Consider the following 19,841-nt stretch of genomic DNA (forward strand, 5'->3'; position numbering starts at 1 on the left):
TTGTTTTAGTGGACTGTTATTATATAAAAAAAAAACATTCACATATTTAGGAAATTGATCTCCTCATAAAGAAAAATAAACTTTCCGTCAAACAGAAATTTAGAGTCTCTCGCTTCTCATTCAGCCAATCCGCCGAGCCGCCTCTCCTGATTGGCCGGAGTTAATCACAGGAATGTATCTCTGGGGGCCAATCGGGAAGGAAGAGCGCCGAGCGTTCGTTAAATATGCAAATATAATCGTTAACAGACACGTAACTGTAACACATTAATTCAGCTCAGAGTTATACACAGATGTCCAGTTAGTGGAACATGGATGAGGTCGTTGCATAAATCTGTTGCAAAGGAATCGTTTCGCTGCTCGGCAGCCATTTCGGCTCAAAAAGAGGGCAGGAAACCGTTCAAGTAAGGTGTCCGGAACAAAACGGCTAATCTAAACCGGTCCGTGTAAATGTTCCGTTTTAATTCAACACTGTAGAGTTTTGTTATCGTTAGCATCTTTAACGTGTAGTGAACGGAAACTCAACAACAAAATTACAGTTTTCTGAAATTCAACACGGACCGTTCTTAAAACTGAAACTACACAGAAGAAAATTCAAATTATTAAGTGACAAACATGCAGATTAAATAAAACTGATAAACTGACACGTCAAATTTTAATCGGTTTTCTTTTTTCACCAGACACTCATCACGTTTGCGAAACGTTTCAGACAGTTTGTGAAAGTCATAAGTCGTCATACATCCTGTTTTTAAAAGTCATGAAAAATCTGAAAATTTAGGAAAGCAGCGATTAGCACTACACAATAAATCTTATTAAAATAGCGATTTATAGGTCCATTAAATCACTTTCGACAAAAACATTGTTCTTGTTATAAAAACTAGAGATGTTCCAATACCATTTTTTCCTCCCCGATACAGATTCCGATACCTGAACTTGCGGTATCGGCCGATACCGAGTACCGATCCTATACTAGCGTAATAAAAAAATGTCTAGTTATTATTATTATTTATTACATGGCTTTGTTGAATACTCAATTCAGATTGGTCAATCATGGCGTTCTACGGTGGGTTATTTCTTTAACAGGCCGTTGCTATGTACAACAGACCGTTGCTATGTATAACAGACCGTTGCTATGGGCGCAGTTCTGATGTCGGACTCTGGCGGACCGTTTTTGTGTCAAATTATTGATTTCTTCAGTAAGTACCCGTGTAATAAGCGTGATAATGTACAGCTAGCGGGTCATTATTGTGGAATAAACCCCGACCGGCTCGCTGTACATTATCCCTGACTTAACAGTGGTGATAAACCACCTGCAATCGGTTCTTCTTCGCTGCTCTAAAACGGTAGTTGCCAGTGGAAACCATGATACCGCCAGGGCGACAGCGTAGTGAACGCTGCTGTTTTGGAGCGGTCGAGAAGAATTGGTTTCCGGTTAAACATTATTTTTTTCTGGGTTAATAAATTATGGTATCGGATCGGCACGTAGACTTGCGTACTCGCCGATAGCCGATCACGAATTTTGGGCAGTATTGGACGAATAATGGTATCGGCATCGGAACAACTCTACTTAAAATAGGATCACCTTTGTCTTTAGATTCAGAATTGTTGACGATAGCATGCTAACATTAGCATGCTAACACTCTTGTTAGCCGCTATTGGATGTTATCACGCAGACTATGTACGTAATATGTTTACCTTTTTAGGCTGGAATTATAGTTGTGTGAAAAGACCCTCCAACTCTGTGCAAAAAGTAAAAATGATATTCATGTTTGTACAAAAAGTCACACTAATGTTGACGAACACCGAGCACGTTGGCCTACATGCATGTTCCAGCATTTAGCATACCGTTAGCATGCACGCTGACAGTTAGCAAGTTGACGTGCTAATACTTAGCATGCTTTAACAGCTGAGGCTAACGAGGATTCAGCCGTCGGTTTCTCGTCATGAGAACAAAATATTGGATGGATTTTATTGGACATATCAAACCAATATTTTAGAAATATTTCACTTCCTCAGTCGTGTTGCTTTTTTAAAATCAGATACAGTCGTGATAAATGTCTGGTGAAAACAATTAAAACTAAACACGTCAAGGAATTCGTCGAGGAGTGATATTATCTCACTCTTTTCGTTCATTTTTTACCGTTTTGTCTTTTTCTCTGAACATCCAGAGAGTGAAGAGAACAACACGGAGTTCATGTTGTGCTTCTCTACGTAGTGTTTTCTGTTCTTTAAGAACAACCAAACGTACAGACGACAGAACCGACTGTCAAACACATTTTCTTCTTTCATCAAGAGAAGTATTGTGTATTGTAGGGTTGGACTGATTTTAATTTTATTAAAATATTCCAGCTGCTGTCAAACTTCAACCAAATTGATTTGAATTTTAAGATATAAATGTAATGGTATATATGCTTTTCTGATTTAACATTACAATTACAAAATAAAATGACTTGATTTGTTTAACTAACGGTGAACTCAAAATTATCACCTGGCATCCCATAGTTATGAGAAAATGCTCATAATAACAGAATCTCATAGTTATGTTCTGATCATTTCTGCAGTTTTCTGTGATTTTTTTTAAACGTTTTTAAATGTTTCACAAGAAAATTCAACAGAAAAGATCCGTAATTATGAGATGTTGTAGTTTTTATGGGCGTTTCTGTTAAATCTTCTTGTGAAAAACTTGATATTTTCTCATAATTATGAGGATTTTTTTTTTTTTAAATGCAATGTTCTTCCGTAGTCCCGAATAAAATTAATTAATCAACTTTAATTTTAGCTTTTTTTTTTTTCATGCTTTCAAATCTGGAGCTTATTAAAATCAAAATAATATTTGTCAATATTTCTGCGTGGCCAGATCAAGTGACGGAGCTTTCACCTTTAAAATTACTATAAAAAAATAATTTACTAAAAATTTAAAGACTGAAACTGCCGATCGAATATGAGGAAGAAGCTCTATATTCTATTGTTCAGTTAACTGATGAAGCTTTTGGTCTATAAAATGTCAAAATAATGATAAATAATTGTCACATCTTCAAGTGTTTTCGTCTGATCAGCAGCTGAAAATCCAAATTAAGTTTCACAGATGTGAAACTGTTCCCTGCAAAGTTTAACTCCATAAATGACTCGATTCATTTATCGACATCAAATTATAACTTCTGTCCTTCAACAAAAAGCTTGAAGAACAGCTGAGCTCGAGCGTGCTCTGGTTCAGAGTAGAATCCAGTAGAATCCAATAATAGAAGTCTGATAGTTATTTAATTAAATGTGTCTCAGGATGAACCAGATTCTGATGCTTCCAGCCTGTGTTTCTTCTTTCTGTGTTTCTCTTCCAGGTGGGATTTTTCAGAGGATGTAAAACGCTGAACTTTCCCAGCTGCCCATGAATGTAGCAGGACAAATCAGAGATCACGTAAAATCTAATCAGCTGATCGGCGCACCGATCACATTCAAAACTTAGAAACTTCGTTATGAAAACAGAACGGAGGTTGACGAGAGAATCCAGTAAATCACATCAGCGCCACGGTTGAACGAAATTTAAATCCTCCGACTCCTGCGAAGATACGAAGACGTCTGCCGGATCCAAACAAAAGCAGCTGGTTAACGTTCAAACATCGGCGTCGGTGGTCACATGATGCCGTTGGTGACGTACTGGAAGGAGTCGTAGAGTTTGGTGGTGATGGAGCGCATGGATCCGTCCACCAGCTGCTCCACCAACAGCTGCAGCTGCTCCTCCGTCAGAGACATGTGGAAACGCTCCTTCAGACCGCGGATGGTGCTGGAGCCGTGGAAGCAGGCGAGGTGGGAACCTGGAGGAGGACATAAAACATCTGTTTGAGGAGGAAACATCTGTACGAGGAGGAAACATCTGTACGAGGAGGAAACGTTGGTAAGTTGGTTGACATTTTTATGACATATACTGTGACTTTTTTAATGTCTTTTATGATGACAGGAAACGGCACGAGGAAAAATGTGGGTCTGAATAGGAAATGCTGTTACGTTTGTTGACATTTTCATTATAAACTACGCTACAACTTTTTTAATGTCTTATTTGATGACGGGAAATGTTGGTACGAGGAGGAAACAAAACAAACGAGAGAAAAAATCGGCACGAGAAAAAAGTGTCGGTCTGAAGAGGCAACGTTGGTAAGTTGGTTGACATTATATACTATGACTTTTTTTCATATTTTCGACATACTGACGTATTTTCGTGAAATTTTTCGACCCATTATAATACGATTTTTGTCATAAAAACTTTCAATGATTTGTTTTTGTATTTTTCGACAATTTTTCGTAAGTTGGTTAGCATTTTTATGACATACTATACTGTGACTTTTTTCATATTTTCGTAATACTAAACTGACTGATTTTCAGGAAATTTTACGACATAATATACTATGACTTTCTTTCGGCATAGCATATTATGTCGAAATATTTCAAGAAAAAAAAGTCATAGTATAGCATGTTGAAAGATTTAGAGAAAGTCATAGTATATGTCGAAAAATTCCACGAAAAAGTCACAGTATAGTATGTCATGAAGAAGAAAATAAGTCATAGTATAGTACGTCACAAAAACTAAAAACAGTCAGTGTGACAAGGAAAAGTCGGTACAAGGTGTGAACGTCAGTCTCTTACCTTGTTGCATGATCTCCACTATCTGCAGAACCTTCTCCATGTGTTTCCTGGCAGCGATGAGACCCTGAAGCATCAACATCTTATAGTAGATAAACATGTCTCCGTCCAGACCTCCCATCACCTGAAACACACATTCATTTCATTCAGTCATTTAACAGACAGACGGACATAATCATCATCATCAGACCCCGACGTTAGGAAGCAACAATTCAGAAGAAACCAAGAAACCAAACGTTTACTCACATCGACAAACTCTGATGTGAGTTTGAAGGCCGACGTCTCGAAGCCGAGGTTACGAGGAGAGCTGGAGAGGATGAAGCCGAAGTCGATGTGGATGATGTGACCTTCAGAGTCCAGCAGGATGTTCCCGTTATGTCTGCGGACATCAGGACTGTTAGGCTAGCTTAGCACAAAGACTGTTGGCCTAGGTCTATCAGAAGAGACAACATGAGCAGGTTTTTGGTCTGTAGCGTCTTCACACTGAAACTGGGACTAAATAAAGTTACTCAAAGACTAAATACTGTGTTTTTGTGTGTGTGTTTTGTTGATGAACTCTATTCTCCCTATTTGTATACTAACTGCTAAAAAATGGAGTGGACCGACAGACATCCCGGCGCTAACACGGCTAATAATCCACCTTCCAACAACTGCAGCATCAGGTGTGTCTCACCTGTCTTTGACCTGCAGCAGGTAACAGATGAGGCTGTATCCGGCGCAGCTCTGGACGAAGTTCCTCTGAGCGGTGAGGAAAGCTTCGGTGGTGAAGCTGCCGTGTTCCTGCAGGAAGTAGTCGAGCAGCGACAGCTGACTCTGTTTACGCACCTGACGGAGGAAACACAAAACGACATCATCAGCGCTCTGACGTATAACATGACGTGAAACTTTAATCATCTCCTGACTTTGTGTTTCAGTACGACAGTCATTTTTTGATGGAAAATATAAATAATGCCAGTGGTTTTAAATGCAGTATAAATAAAACTACTAAATAAACCATATGATGATTATTTTGTAAGCTGCTGTGAAGTCCTAAAATAAATGCATAAATACAGTAAAAAAAAATATAAAATAAAAAAAATACAAAAAATAAATAAATAAATACTAAATTAAATATATACATTTAAAAATAAATATAAAAGAAAATAAAAATGCAAAAATAAATAAATAAATGCATAAAAACATACTTTTATAAATATAAAATAAAATAAAATAAAAATGCAAAAATAAATAAATGCATAAACATAAAAAAAAAATATAAAAGAAATAAAAGAAAAATGCAAAAATAAATTAATATATAAATACATTTAAAAAAAAAAATACATAAATAAATAAGGGGATTAATACAAAGATAAATAAATAAAGAAGCAAATTAAAACAGAAATTTGTGTCACATTTTGTCAATTAATTATTTGCTACATTTAATGATATTTATTTATTTATCAAGTCATTTATTCATTTATTTTTTATTTTGGCAGGTTCCCGCCTCCATAGAGGAAGACCATGTGATATGGTTGAAAGCTCCAGGACAGCTACTAAATAATAATTTAGTAATAATTGTTCTACTAGTTGCTGCTTTCAACGGCAAGAATGAACTTTCAATCTAACTAATTTATTCAGATTAATTAATTAATTAAATAAATACAGGGGCACCAATACATCAAATTATGTCGTAAATTTTATTTATAAGTTATAAATATTATATTATAATATTATATACTTATAAGTTTTCTTTTTTGGATATTGGTTTGTAATTTACAGGACGGATATGCAAAAGCATAAAATATTTATTAATGATAATAATAGTAATTTTAATGAACTTTAGGTTTTATAAACTCTTCATATGTTCTGTCTGTAAAAATCGTAATTAAGCTCTCAGATAAATGTAGTGAAGTAAAAAGACTCAAGTAAAGTAACTCCCATTTGTACTCGAGTAAATGTACTTAGTTACCTGGTGCAGAGAGACGGCGTTCAGGACGGGCTCGATCATCCCGGTGTCTGATGACATCACCAGGATCTTATACGGTTTGATCCACAGAGGAACTCTCTCCTGCTGCCAGATCGACTGAAACACACAGCCAAGGTTCACTGATCAACTTCCTGTCATCAATACATTATCAATACATTATCAATTTCTTCCAGCTGTCTGATCCATTTGAACCAGTTTAAGAAAAGTACCTTTAGTTTGATTCTTATTTACTATCTGTCAGAGTATTAATAATTATATTGAAATCAATATATATATGAGATTCACTGGAGTCAAAAAATGAGATAACAGCTACTGAGATCTGCTCAGCTAGCTGACCTTTATGCTAAGATAGCTAACCTTATGCTAAGATGTGTGCGGGTACCTGCAGCTGTCGGAGGACCTGATAGGCCAGCAGCTCCTGTCTCAGGTCGTCTCCACACTTCACGATGACCGACAGCAGCCGCCAGTTCAGCATGTGACCGTACGGCGAGCCTTCTCTGATCCTCCTGGAGGGACACACATTACAGATACACGATCAGCCATAACATCAAGACCACTGAGAGGTGAAGAGAATAACATGGATTATCTCGTTACCATGGCACCTGGCGATGTATTAGACAGCAAGTGGACATTTTGAACTTTGTGTTGGAAGCAGAAAAAATGGGCCAGCGTAAGGATGTGAGCGACTTTGACAAGAGCCAGATTGTGATGGCTAGACGACTGGGTCAGAGCATCTCCAGAACTGCAGCTCTTGTGGGATGTTCCCGGTCTGCAGTGGTCAGACTAAAGCACCAAAAGTGGTCCAAGGAAGGAAAACCGGTGTACCGGCGACAGGGTCAGACCCGGACTCATATAAAAAACACAGCTGACGGACATCTGACTGGTTCTGGACTCACCTGACTTTCTCCTCCCAGGGTTCTTTGAGAGCGACGGCTGACGGGTCCTCTGGGTCTCTCCTGAACGAGGTCGGAGTGTGAGCGAGGTTCTCCGACAGACGACGTCTGGAGAACCAAAAACACAGAGAATCAGTTTTTGAAAGGCTAAATGACAACATATACGGACTGAGGCAGAATATTTCGTTGGATAAAAACATGTCGTGACTTTGGGAAATAATTAAAATCTGTAACCGTGTACCTGATGTCTCCGGCCGCGATGAAAACCGGCTCTTTGCTCTCCAGACTTGTGATGCTGTCAACTGAAAACTGACTGATGTTGTCAGAGCTGCTGGTCTGAGTCTCCACCTGCAACACAAACATTAACACTTTAGATTTCACACTACTGTATATCATGTTAATATATTACGGTATCATATTTCCATATATCATCATTTTCCTACATTCTCTCCGTCTCACCCCCACCTGCAGCTGTCCGATGTCGTCGGTGGCCCACGCCTCGTCGTCGTTGTCGTAGTTCGGGACGGTGGAGAAACTTCCTGCTCTGTGCTCCGATGTCATCCCGCTGCCGCCGTTAGCGTTAGCCGCGGTGACGCCGCCGCCACAGTCCAGGTTCTCCGCGGAGCGAGCCGTGCGGATCCTCGTCTCCGGGATCCGAACGGGAACCGGAGAAGTCTCGAAGCTCTCGCACTCCAAAACTTCCACGTAGATGATGTACGGAGCCTGAGGAGGAAGGGGTTAAATTGTCAGAATAACAACTAGTACTGCTGCCAGGCGTTGTGCTAAGCTAGGGTAACCACGTCCTGGACCTGTCTATGTACTGGACACAGAGATTTGAAACATCTGGGACTAACTGGATGTCATTAAACGCCTCACTGCTCCTGTAGTAGTGACGTGTTCGGCCCAGCTGTGGTTACCTGTCTCAGGTGTGTTGGGTGTTACCTTGTCTTTGGAGTTGAGCACCACAGCCTGAGTGTGTGGGATCCTGCAGACGTGGTGCTGGTGCTCGGCGGTGGGCAGCCACACTCGGGCCGGCAGCTTGTGGTTGAGCAGCGACAGCTCCGAGATCAGCCGCTGGGTCTTCTGCTCTTTGGTGGGCAGCGTCGCCAAACGCTTCCCGATGCAGAGCAGAGACTTCACCAGCTCCCTCTGAGGACGCAGACGATCCGGCTGAAACACAAAGAAACAGAACATCAGAATATTATAAAAAGTATAAAGCCGTTCACATCTAGAGCTGCAACAATCAGTCGATCAACAGAAGATTTATTTATTTTGATAATCGATTAGTTTCATCAATTTTTCAAGCAAAAATAGGCTAACAATTTCCACCTGCTTCCAGTCTTTGTGCTAAGCTAGGCTAACAGTTTCCACCTGCTTCCAGTCTTTGTGCTAAGCTAGGCTAACAGTTTCCACCTGCTTCCAGTCTTTGTGCTAAGCTAGGCTAACAGTTTCCACCTGCTTCCAGTCTTTGTGCTAAGCTAGGCTAACAGTGATTAAAGACTCATTTTCATGTCGTCACATGAGCGAGCAGCTTTCAGCATCACATGGTTTAAATCCTCCTCCTGGTCCCTCCTGGTCCCTACTGGTCCTACTGGTCCCTACTGGTCCCTACCGGTCCCTCCCGGTCCCTACCGGTCCCTCCTCGTCCCTCCCCGCCCCAGAACCAGGTCTAGGGAGAAGGAGGGACACATGGAAACGCTTCAGAGACGTTTTGGAAGGATATCAAAGACAGGACAGATGTTTACATGACCCAGATTCTGCAGAACCCTCCAGATGTTACAGTTTAAATCCAGCTGAGTCAGACGACAGTTTAATAATCAGATTCACTTTTAATATTCTAAACAACATTTTAACTCTGAAACAGACCGACGGGTGAAAGACAGGAGATTAATCTGCAATGATATTAATACATTTGAATAATTGTTTTAGTCATTTCTTTGTTACATGATATTAAACTGAATATATTTCAGCTTCAGATCGCCGATCAGACAGAACAACGTGTTTAAAAGACGTCACATTGAACTGTGGTTCATTATAAAGGACAGTTTCACTGTTTTATGACATTTTACAGACAAAACAACTGATCCTCCCTTCTTCCCTTCCCTCCTCCTCCTCCTGCTGCTGCTGCTTCCTCCCTCCTTGTCCTCCTCCTCCTTCCTTCCTTCCTTCTTCCCTTCCCTCCTGCTGCTTCCTCCCTCCTTGTCCTTCTCCTCCTTCCTTCCTTCCTCCCTTCCCTCCTCCTCTTGCTTCCTCCCTCCTTTTCTTCTCCCTTCCCTCCTCCTCCTGCTTCCTTCTTCCTTTCTCCCTTCCTGCTTCCTCCCTCCTTGTTCTCCTCCTCCTTCCTTCCTTCCTCCATTCCCTCTTCCTATATCTCCTTTACTTTCTCCCTTTCCTCCTCCTCCTGCCTTCTTTCCTTCCTCCTCCTCCTCCCTTCCGCACTTCTTTCCTCCTCCTGCTTCCTTCTTTCTTCCCTTCCTCCTCCTCCTCCTCCTCTTTCCTTCCTTCTTTCCTTCCTCCTCCTCTTTCCTTACTCTTCCTCCCTCTCCTTCCTCATCATCTTACTTCCTCCATTCCTTCCTCCCTCTTCCTCCTCCTTCCTTCCTTCTTTCCTTCCTCCTCCCTCTCTTCCTTCTTTCCTCCCTCCACCTCCTCCTTGAGATACACTTTTATTATCTCAAACTGAATTTTTCTGAGCTGCATATTCAGCGTTATCAGTCTTTCTCTGGATAATAACTAAACTTAACATCACAGCTTTTCTTTTCATGGTTGGAGAGATTTGGTTTATCGGGAGGTCAGAAGTTCAGCATCATAAAATAACTTTTATTATCGTCTCCGTCTTCAGTCGCTCTGCTGTGTTATAGTTTTTCCAGAGGAGGATCTCTGACTTCTACTAAAATAGAATTAAGTGGAAAATATGAGGAACAGGAAAAGAATAAAAACAGAAGAGAGGATTGCAGTTTTCTCTCTCCTCCATCTCTCCCTCCATCTCTCCTCCATCTCTCTCTCTCTTCTTTTTCATTGTCTGTTTCAGAGTTTTCTGTTTTTGCGCAGGAGGAACCAAACGTGGCTCTCAGCCAATCACATCGCACTGTGCCTCTGGCTCCCGGCCAATGGAGAGCCTCTGCTGCATGTGACCGGACCGCCGGCCAAGAATGTGAAAACACACACTCAGAAAAACACACTCAGAAAGTAGGTTAAGATTTCTCTTTTTCACAAAACAAATAATCTCCAGCCGTCTTCCAGACTCACAAACTGGGAACCGGTTTACACTCCGCCTCTCTTCTCAAACTACAACAACTAAACAACAACAACAACAACAACAACAACCAGTTCTGTTTGGTTCTGTTTGGTTCTGTTTGGTTCTGTTTGGTTCTGTTCAGCCGTGACAGATCAGACTACAGACAAACCAACATAAAGATGTTTTAGGGCCCTTTCACACCTGCTTTGTTTGGTCCGAACCAAAATTACAGATATCAGACGTGAACCAAACATCCGAATTTTGGTCCGACGAAAAGAGGTGGTCTTGGTCCGGATCAAACTGAACCATGGTTCGGTTCGGTTTGGTTCTGTTCTAGTGTGGAAACATTTCTTTTGGATGGTTCTGAATTTCAGACCAATTACAGGAAGTTCTGTCAGGGTGGGTGACGACGACAATGACAACAGGACTTAAGCGATGACGACAACGACAACAGGACGTAGGCGACGACGACAACAACATGACATAGGCAACGACGACAACGACGATAGGAGGTAGGTGACGACGACAATGATGACAAGACTTAAGCAATGACGACAACGACAACAGCACATAGGCGACGACGACAACAACGATAGGAGGTAGGCGACGACAGTACGTAGGTGACGACGACAAGACGTAGGCGATGACGACAATGATGACAAGACTTAGGCGGCCATGACAGGACGCAGACGATGACGACAGTACGTAGGCAGCAACAACGTAGGCGTAGGAATGTCATGTAGAGTTGTTTGGTGCAGTTCCATCATTGCAACGTGAAACCAAAACTAACCAGATCAAATGAATTCAGTTTAAGAAAAACGTGAACCTTGGTTCAGAGTGTTTGACAGTAAGGAAGGAGCTTTAACCTGACGACTAAGTAAATACACCAGACAACACACTGAACCACTGCTCAGTAACCACTGGAGCTCTGGAGGGAGACGACCGCACAAATCCAACCAGAACCGCAACCGTCACGTGTTTGTGTACCAAAACAAACATGGATGCCAACCAGCAGCTTGTTTATGCAAAAACATTTGTGCTGAAAAGGAGGTAAAACTGTGATCACGATGGTAACCAGCTGATGTTCAGCAGGTATAATGTTCACCAGGTTAGTTTAGCGTGCTAGCATGCTAACATTTTCTTGAACTAATTAACTAACTAATTAGCAGTAAACACAAAGTACAGCCGGAGTCAGAGCATCACCACGGTCATTACAGTTCATCCTGAGGTGATAACAGCGAGCAGAGGCTCTGCTGTAAACAGGTTTTTTCTGTGTTTAAACAGGTGATGAATGCAGACAGATCAGGAGTCTCATCTCGTGTAACGAACAGACGTCAAAACAGATTCAGTTTCTGACAGAATGACGTAATAAAGAAAAGAAACGCAACGTGACCGAAAGAAAACAAAGAGGCAAACCGAAGGTACGATGAGATAAGATCAGAAAGAAAAGGAGGCTTCAGAGAAAAACATCCTCCAATAATGTGGTCACCAAGAGTATTTAAATACACTTTACACTATATATATATATATATATTTAAATACACTTTACACTATATATATATATATATAGTGTAAAGTGTATTTAAATATATATATATATATATATATATATATATATATATATATATACACACACATACACACACTTTACACTATATATATATATATATATATATATATATATATATAAATACACTTTACACTATATATATATATATATATATATATATATATATATATATATATATATATATATATATATATTTAAATACACTTTACACTATATATATATATATATATATATATATATATATATAAATACACTTTACACTATATATACATATATATAGTGTAAAGTGTATTTAAATATATATATACTGTATATACTAGGGCTGTCAATTGATTAAAATATTTAATCGTGATTAATCGTTGAATCACGATTAATCATTGTTATAACACCCAACTCTTCCCTTTTTTGGCGTCATCACACCAATGAGACAAATAACAAAATAAAAGTCTGGTCCTTACCTCCTCATGGAGAGCTTCCACTTTGGGGTTACTTCCTGTCCGCCGGAGGCCGGAGCCGGGGCCGCTGCTTGCCGTGGTGGCATCTGACTTGGATCTCTGGTGGGTCCTCCTGGACGGGGAAACAAACACCTCGGCCTCCCCCGGTACGGGGCTGTCCGGGGCGGGCGTGGAAAAGGAGGGGGCGGACTCCATGTTGCTACTGTTGTGCCTCCGATGGCAGCGGCGGTGGGACGGCGAGGACACGGGGCTGTCGGAAACAGAAACTGCTCTGTGAGCGTCCGACGGAGGAGCGGAAGGTTTGAGTTCGTCGGACAGGATGAGTTTTCGGAGTTTGCTTCCTCTGGAGTGACGCTGGGTGGAGATGTGCATGTCGGAGGAGTACGCGCCCAACAGCCACGCCGTCAGCAGAGAGAAGGTTATACCGCCTCTACACCGGTGGATCTGAGACACACAGAGACTTTAGATTAAAGATCAATACACAAAATGTCACAAACGTTTTCAGATAGGGCTGGGCGATATCACCAAAATATAAATTCTCCAACGCACCAACATGGTGGCGGCTTTACGTTTCCTTTAAGGGCCAGACCCCCAATGATACAAACACAGTCAACTAGCGTTACCCAGAAGACCTCAGACTCACCAGGTATGGTCTGATGGCGTCCCCCACCTCCGTGTCCATGTGCACGTACATGTTGAGCAGCTGCGGCAGGTAGAAGTCCACCTCGCTGTCGGGGAAGCTGAAGAGGCGGTTCCCGATGTACGCCTGCACCCCCGGCTCCTTGGACTTGTACAGGTAGGAGATCGCCATGGAAACGTCAAACAGCTTGGACTCGAACAGGCGCAGCAACCACGACTGTTTAGATGATGACGATGATGACGCCGACAGCAGCGAAGAAGGCTCCGGCCGGGCTGAGGGAGGCGGGTCACGCTGGGAAGTACCGCCTTGTTTTTCTTCATCCTTCCCAGAACTCCCCTCCTCCTCATCCTCATCTTCTTCTTTGATGGAGCTGGTGTCCGGGCTGATCCACGCTGGACTGGAGGACTCCGTTACGTCTGGGTAGTGTTGTAGCTGTTGCTGTTGTTGTTGTTGTTGTTGGTTGTCAACTTGTTGTTCAGGCACTTCCCTGTTCTGCAGCTTGACCTTAAGAAGAACTTCCTGGCAGGCCTTCAGAGCGACTTCTGGGTCGATCACTGGAAACAGAAAACAAGGAGAGGTCAGATTAATCGAAGCCAGAAAAATTACAAAAGATAAAGCAAAAACGTCCTGCTGGCGTCCCGTAGAAGATGCAGTGTTCACTACAACCCATAACGCCAACAAACAACAAACTGACTTAGCTATTCATAAGGTCTTTGCACACCAAGTCAATATGATATAGCGTAAACGACGTCACGTAAAACAACGTTACACAAAACGTCACATAAAACAAGGTCACGTAAAACAATGAAAACAACCCGTCTGGTTACCTTGGTCGACGCCCAAGTCCATCTCCATGGCGTCCTCAGAGATGACGTCCAGCAGGGGGCTGGGGCCTCGCGGGTCGCCGCCGCACGACGTGCCGCTGCTGCCGATGCCCTCGCTGCTGCCGAGGCTGCCGGTGCTGCCGATGCTGCCGCTGGGGCTGGAGCTGCGGGGGCTGGCGCTGGGGGAGGACGGCTGCTCGCTGTGGGGGGGCGGGGGCAGCTGCAGCTGGGGGCGGGGGTGATGATGATGGTGATGATGATGATGATGGTGGTGGTGGACGGGGCAGTCAGAGGAGCTCTCAGAACAAGAGGAAGATGATGAAGAGGAGGAGGAAGAGGAGGCACTGGAGGGGGAGGAGGGGCAGGAGAAGGTGGTGGGGGAGGAGGAGGCAGGTGGGGGGGGCGCGGCTGCATGGGAGGGGCTATGGTGGAGCGGCAGCAGAGCCGGGGACAAGGACACCTCGGCGTCGGCCATTTTGGAAGAGCAGGCCTACAGAAAGAGAACATTTTGCATCAGTTACGTGCTAAGCTAACAGTTTCCACCTGCTTCCAGTCTTTATGCTAAGCTAAGCTAACAGTTTCCACCTGCTTCCAGTCTTTATGCTAAGCTAAGCTAACAGTTTCCACCTGCTTCCAGTCTTTGTGCTAAGCTAGGCTAACAGTTTCCACCTGCTTCGTCTTTATGCTAAGCTAGGCTAACAGTTTCCACCTGCTTCCAGTCTTTATGCTAAGCTAGGCTAACAGTTTCCACCTGCTTCGTCTTTATGCTAAGCTAGGCTAACAGTTTCCACCTGCTTCCAGTCTTTATGCTAAGCTAGGCTAACAGTTTCCACCTGCTTCGTCTTTATGCTAAGCTAGGCTAACAGTTTCCACCTGCTTCCAGTCTTTATGCTAAGCTAGGCTAACAGTTTCCACCTGCTTCGTCTTTATGCTAAGCTAAGCTAACAGTTTCCACCTGCTTCCAGTCTTTATGCTAAGCTAAGCTAACAGTTTCCACCTGCTTCGTCTTTATGCTAAGCTAAGCTAACAGTTTCCACCTGCTTCCAGTCTTTATGCTAAGCTAGGCTAACAGTTTCCACCTGCTTCCAGTCTTTATGCTAAGCTAGGCTAACAGTTTCCACCTGCTTCGTCTTTATGCTAAGCTAAGCTAACAGTTTCCACCTGCTTCCAGTCTTTATGCTAAGCTAAGCTAACAGTTTCCACCTGCTTCGTCTTTATGCTAAGCTAAGCTAACAGTTTCCACCTGCTTCCAGTCTTTATGCTAAGCTAGGCTAACAGTTTCCACCTGCTTCCAGTCTTTATGCTAAGCTAGGCTAACAGTTTCCACCTGCTTCGTCTTTATGCTAAGCTAAGCTAACAGTTTCCACCTGCTTCCAGTCTTTATGCTAAGCTAAGCTAACAGTTTCCACCTGCTTCCAGTCTTTATGCTAAGCTAGGCTAACAGTTTCCACCTGCTTCCAGTCTTTATGCTAAGCTAGGCTAACAGTTTCCACCTGCTTCGTCTTTATGCTAAGCTAGGCTAACAGACAGTTATGTGATGAAGGTCCGTCTTTACTCGTGTTTCATTCCTGATGTTTGAAAACACTAATGTGTGTTGTTGTTGTTTGTGCGTCTGCATCATCCGAGCGTGTTAGAATGATCATGTGACTTGGCCTCCCACACACACGCGCACACACACACACACACACGCACGCACGCACACACACCAGTGTGTTATGTAATGTCCTCCTGCTGCACACCAACCTGTCATCATCACAGCGTTTGTATATCCGACGTCTCCAATCACAAACCTTCAACACTAACGTACATTTGTTATCTGTTGATGCCACTGGAGGAGCGCTTGTTTTGTTGTAACGCACGTCCCTGCTGATGCAAACGCATCCGAATCACTGCCTGCGTCCAGGTCCTGATATTAACACAAACAATCCGGCAGCCCTGCTGTAGTTTTACTATTAATCTTTCATATGAGGTGTGAATGAGGCTCATTCTGAGACGAGGGAAACCTCCTGTTGTGTTCGTGACATTAGTGTTCGTGACGCAGGTGATCTGCATCATCAGTGTGAGGAGGAAGAGGAGGAAGAGGAGGCGTCTGTGCTTCTGTTTCTATTTTTATTTCCCCATCAGGATCAGCCTCTCCTCCTCACAGAGTCCACGTTTCCTCTGGTTTCACCGACCAGCAGCTGATCCGGTTTCTGTCTGACCTCCTGACACTGAACTCTTGTTTCCATGACGATGCTTTTAAAAAATGATGCTGCGTTTCCGTGACGATGCCTCCTCACTCATCTCTCTTATTCCAAACAAAATAAACTGCTTCCAGTCTTTGTGCTAAGCTAGGCTAAACAGGACAGGAAGGTGATGAAAAATTGTAATCTGAAAAGTAACTAAAGCTGTCAGATAAATGTAGTGTAGTAAAAAGTACAATATTACCTCTGAGGTGTAGTGGAGTAGAAGTATAAAGTAGCATGGAAAGAAAACAATCAAGTAAAGTACAAGTACCTTGAATGTGTACCCGAGTACAGTACTTGAGTAAATGTACTAATATGAATTGTGAGAAAAACTTCAGATCATGAACGTGTTTTACTCCTGATGACATCATCATCAGCTACATGTGATCTGATCACACACAGCTGAGCATGATGTCATCACGCAGCAGTGTGTGTGTGTGTGTGTGTGTGTGATGTTTTCCAGATGTGAGGCGTGGGCGGAGGACGACTTAACTCTCCTCCTCGACGCACTTTAGTATTTCCATTTTATACTACTATATACTTCTACCGTACTCAGAGGTAAATATTGTACTTTTTACTCCACGCCATTTATTTAATAACTTTAGTTACTTTACAGATTCGGATTATTTAAACTAAATATAATCAACTAATAAATTCTTTACATCAGTAACATTTTGAATGCAGGACTTTGAGTATTTGTACACTGTTGCATTGATAACCAAGGACTTCTTCCACCTCTGATCAGCTGTTTGACCTTTGACCCTTCTGATCAGTGATGATCAATAGAAACAAACAGATGATTAAGTGTTTGACCTTTAACCTGTTGATCACTGATGATCAATAGAAACAAACGGCTGATAAAGTATTTGACCTTCAACCCAGTTTTATTAACACAGGAACAGGAAGTGATTTACAGCGGAGCGACTCCGGTCCACTCGGTGGTGGTGATGCACTGAACCAAACAAACACAGGTTTCACACCGGTTTCGTACACCGAACCGGACCAGACTGATAAAAACAGAAATCCACCCCGAACTCTGCTGGGGATCAATAAAGACTCATTTTTATCTCATCTCTAATCTCACAGTAACACACCCGAATCTCACACCCAGCTGTCAGGAGGGGGAGTTGCATTGTGGGTAAAGTAGGCACCAGGTTAAGATGATATATCTGGTTCTGCTGCGTCGATTTACATCTTTTTATTCATAACAGTTTTATTTGTTTTGGTGCAACAAATGAAAAAAACATGAAGTAAAGAGACGCATGCACTCGCACAGGTTCAGATTTCAGTTGATTAAAAGTTTCCCTAAAGTCGAGACTGTTTGTTCCTCTTCTGTTGAACCTGATCGCTCTGTAAAACAAACTTTTCTTTATATTATTATTATCAGTAGTATTATGTTATTATTAGCATTTGTGTTTTATTATTATTATTATTATTATTATTATTATTAATAATAATAATATTAATAATAATAATTAAAATACTATTGATATTATTACTATTATTATTATTATTATCTATATCATATATTTCTCTCACAGAATTTTGTTTTTGGGAGTGTGGAGGAGATTTTAGTTCAAATCAAACAGTTAGAGACTCAGTATATCTAAAATCCTGTCTACAAATTGTCCTCCCATTTTAATGTTTTTACTTTAGTTACTATTATTTATTTATTTATATTAACTCCTGGCATGTTTTGTGTTTTATGTTACTTTTTTTTTTACTTTCATTTTATGATTGTTTCGTTTTATTTATCCTTTTATTTCCTTCATATGTACTGTTTACCAATTTAAATAAAGTCTATTATTAAAAAAAATTCAAAGAAATATGAAAACAACAAATGTTTGTAATATCTTCAACGTTTAAGTGAAATTTAGACTTATTAATGCCTATTTTTTATTGTACATTTAGTTATTAATCAATTAAATGCTCTATTACTATTTACGTGACTCTTGTGGTCCTCCATACTAATGTCACTCTGAATACTGACACTTTTGACAAAACTATTAAAATATCTATATATACATATATATTTATATATATGTATATATATATATATATATATATATACACACATATATATATATATATATATATAGATAGATAAATATATATGTATATATATACATATATACATATATATATAGATAAATATATGTATATATATGTATATATATAAAATTAATAAAAAGCAGTAGTATTATAAAATACTTCAGTACAAGAGGAGTTAACTGTCAGTGTGAGTGAGTGTGATTTAAGAGTATATTCTCTAGTGAGCAGCAGAGCCGCTCCCTCCTGATGAAAACAAGCCGGAGGAAGGAGGAGGAGAGCCGGACTGCAGCAGGCCCTCAGCCCGCACCCCGCAGCCCGGCTCTCAGCTCCGGAACACCCGGAGGACAACACGGCCGGCTAACAGATACCTTAGCCGGGTACAAACAAACAGAAGCCCGGAGCAGAAGCAGCCCTACCCTAACCCTACCCGGTCCACCTACCCGGTCTCTGAAGCGGCTTCACTCCGGTTTAAAGGTCCCGAGTCTCGGGCTCTGATCCGGGTCTGGTCCCGGGAGTTTCCGGGTTGAATCGAGGCCTCTGATCCAGGGTTCAGTCCGGGTCTGTAGTCCTGGTTCTGGTCCAGGGGTTCAGGCTGTGGAGTGGTCCATCAGGTCCTGGTTCTGAGGCCTGGTGGTTCGGCTCGGCTTGGTTCGGTTGGGCTCGACTCTAACTCCTCTACAGCAGCTGTGACGCAACATCCGTCAAGACAGCCGCAGTCCAGAACGACGACACATCCGGTTCATACTTACACAATAAAAGCATGACGACAACGGAAATAATATGAATTTGAAACGGTTTGCATCATATGAATATATGTAAATGGATGAATTTTTTTTTTTATTCTTTTAATTCTTTTAATAATTATAAAATATTATAAAATGTAAGTACAATTAAAATTATTTTAATTATTTAAAAATAACACATTTAAATACATTTAAAAGACAAAAGAAAATATGAGATTAATATTATATATGTATATATATATATACACATGAATGAAAATGAAAGCAGAAAATAATATGAATTTGAAGGCGTATTTTATGTTTTATTATTTATGTTAAAAAATAAATTTAAAAAAGCAAGCAAGTATGAGATTCATATTATATATACACACACACACACACACACACATATATAAATATACATACATATATTTATATGCATGCATATATATATGTATGTAAAATACAAACGGAAATTAATATGAATTGTTTGCACAATATAACTAAATGGATTTTTTAAAGAATTATTTATTATTTTTTTCAGTTTGTTATTTATGTTTAAAAATACATTTAAAAAAGACAAGAAAATATGAGATTCATATTATATATATATATATTCACATATAT

At 41.1% G+C, this 19,841-nt stretch overlaps 1 protein-coding gene across 2 annotated transcripts; it reads right to left on the reverse strand.

Moving 5' to 3' along the window:
* Positions 1-1,952: 1,952 nt before the first annotated feature.
* Positions 1,953-19,243, reverse strand: LOC141754102 (phosphatidylinositol 4-kinase beta-like). 2 transcript variants are annotated; one of them, XM_074612940.1, is made up of 14 exons: positions 18,933-19,243; positions 14,219-14,705; positions 13,395-13,945; positions 12,755-13,195; positions 8,431-8,658; positions 7,948-8,211; positions 7,730-7,836; positions 7,492-7,596; positions 6,978-7,101; positions 6,578-6,691; positions 5,303-5,454; positions 4,876-5,008; positions 4,633-4,753; positions 1,953-3,806 (listed from the first exon to the last, which is right to left on the reverse strand). In XM_074612940.1, the coding sequence occupies exons 2-14, from the start codon at positions 14,688-14,690 to the stop codon at positions 3,625-3,627; spliced, it is 2,994 nt and encodes a 997-aa protein (XP_074469041.1). In that variant the 5' UTR covers positions 14,691-14,705; positions 18,933-19,243; the 3' UTR covers positions 1,953-3,624. The 2 variants fall into 2 exon arrangements, with proteins under 2 accessions (XP_074469041.1, XP_074469042.1); XM_074612941.1 differs by lacking the exon at positions 18,933-19,243 and adding an exon at positions 15,959-17,781.
* Positions 19,244-19,841: the final 598 nt, after the last annotated feature.

Source organism: Sebastes fasciatus, chromosome 17 (assembly GCF_043250625.1).
Source record: "Sebastes fasciatus isolate fSebFas1 chromosome 17, fSebFas1.pri, whole genome shotgun sequence".
Lineage (NCBI taxonomy): Eukaryota > Metazoa > Chordata > Actinopteri > Perciformes > Sebastidae > Sebastes > Sebastes fasciatus.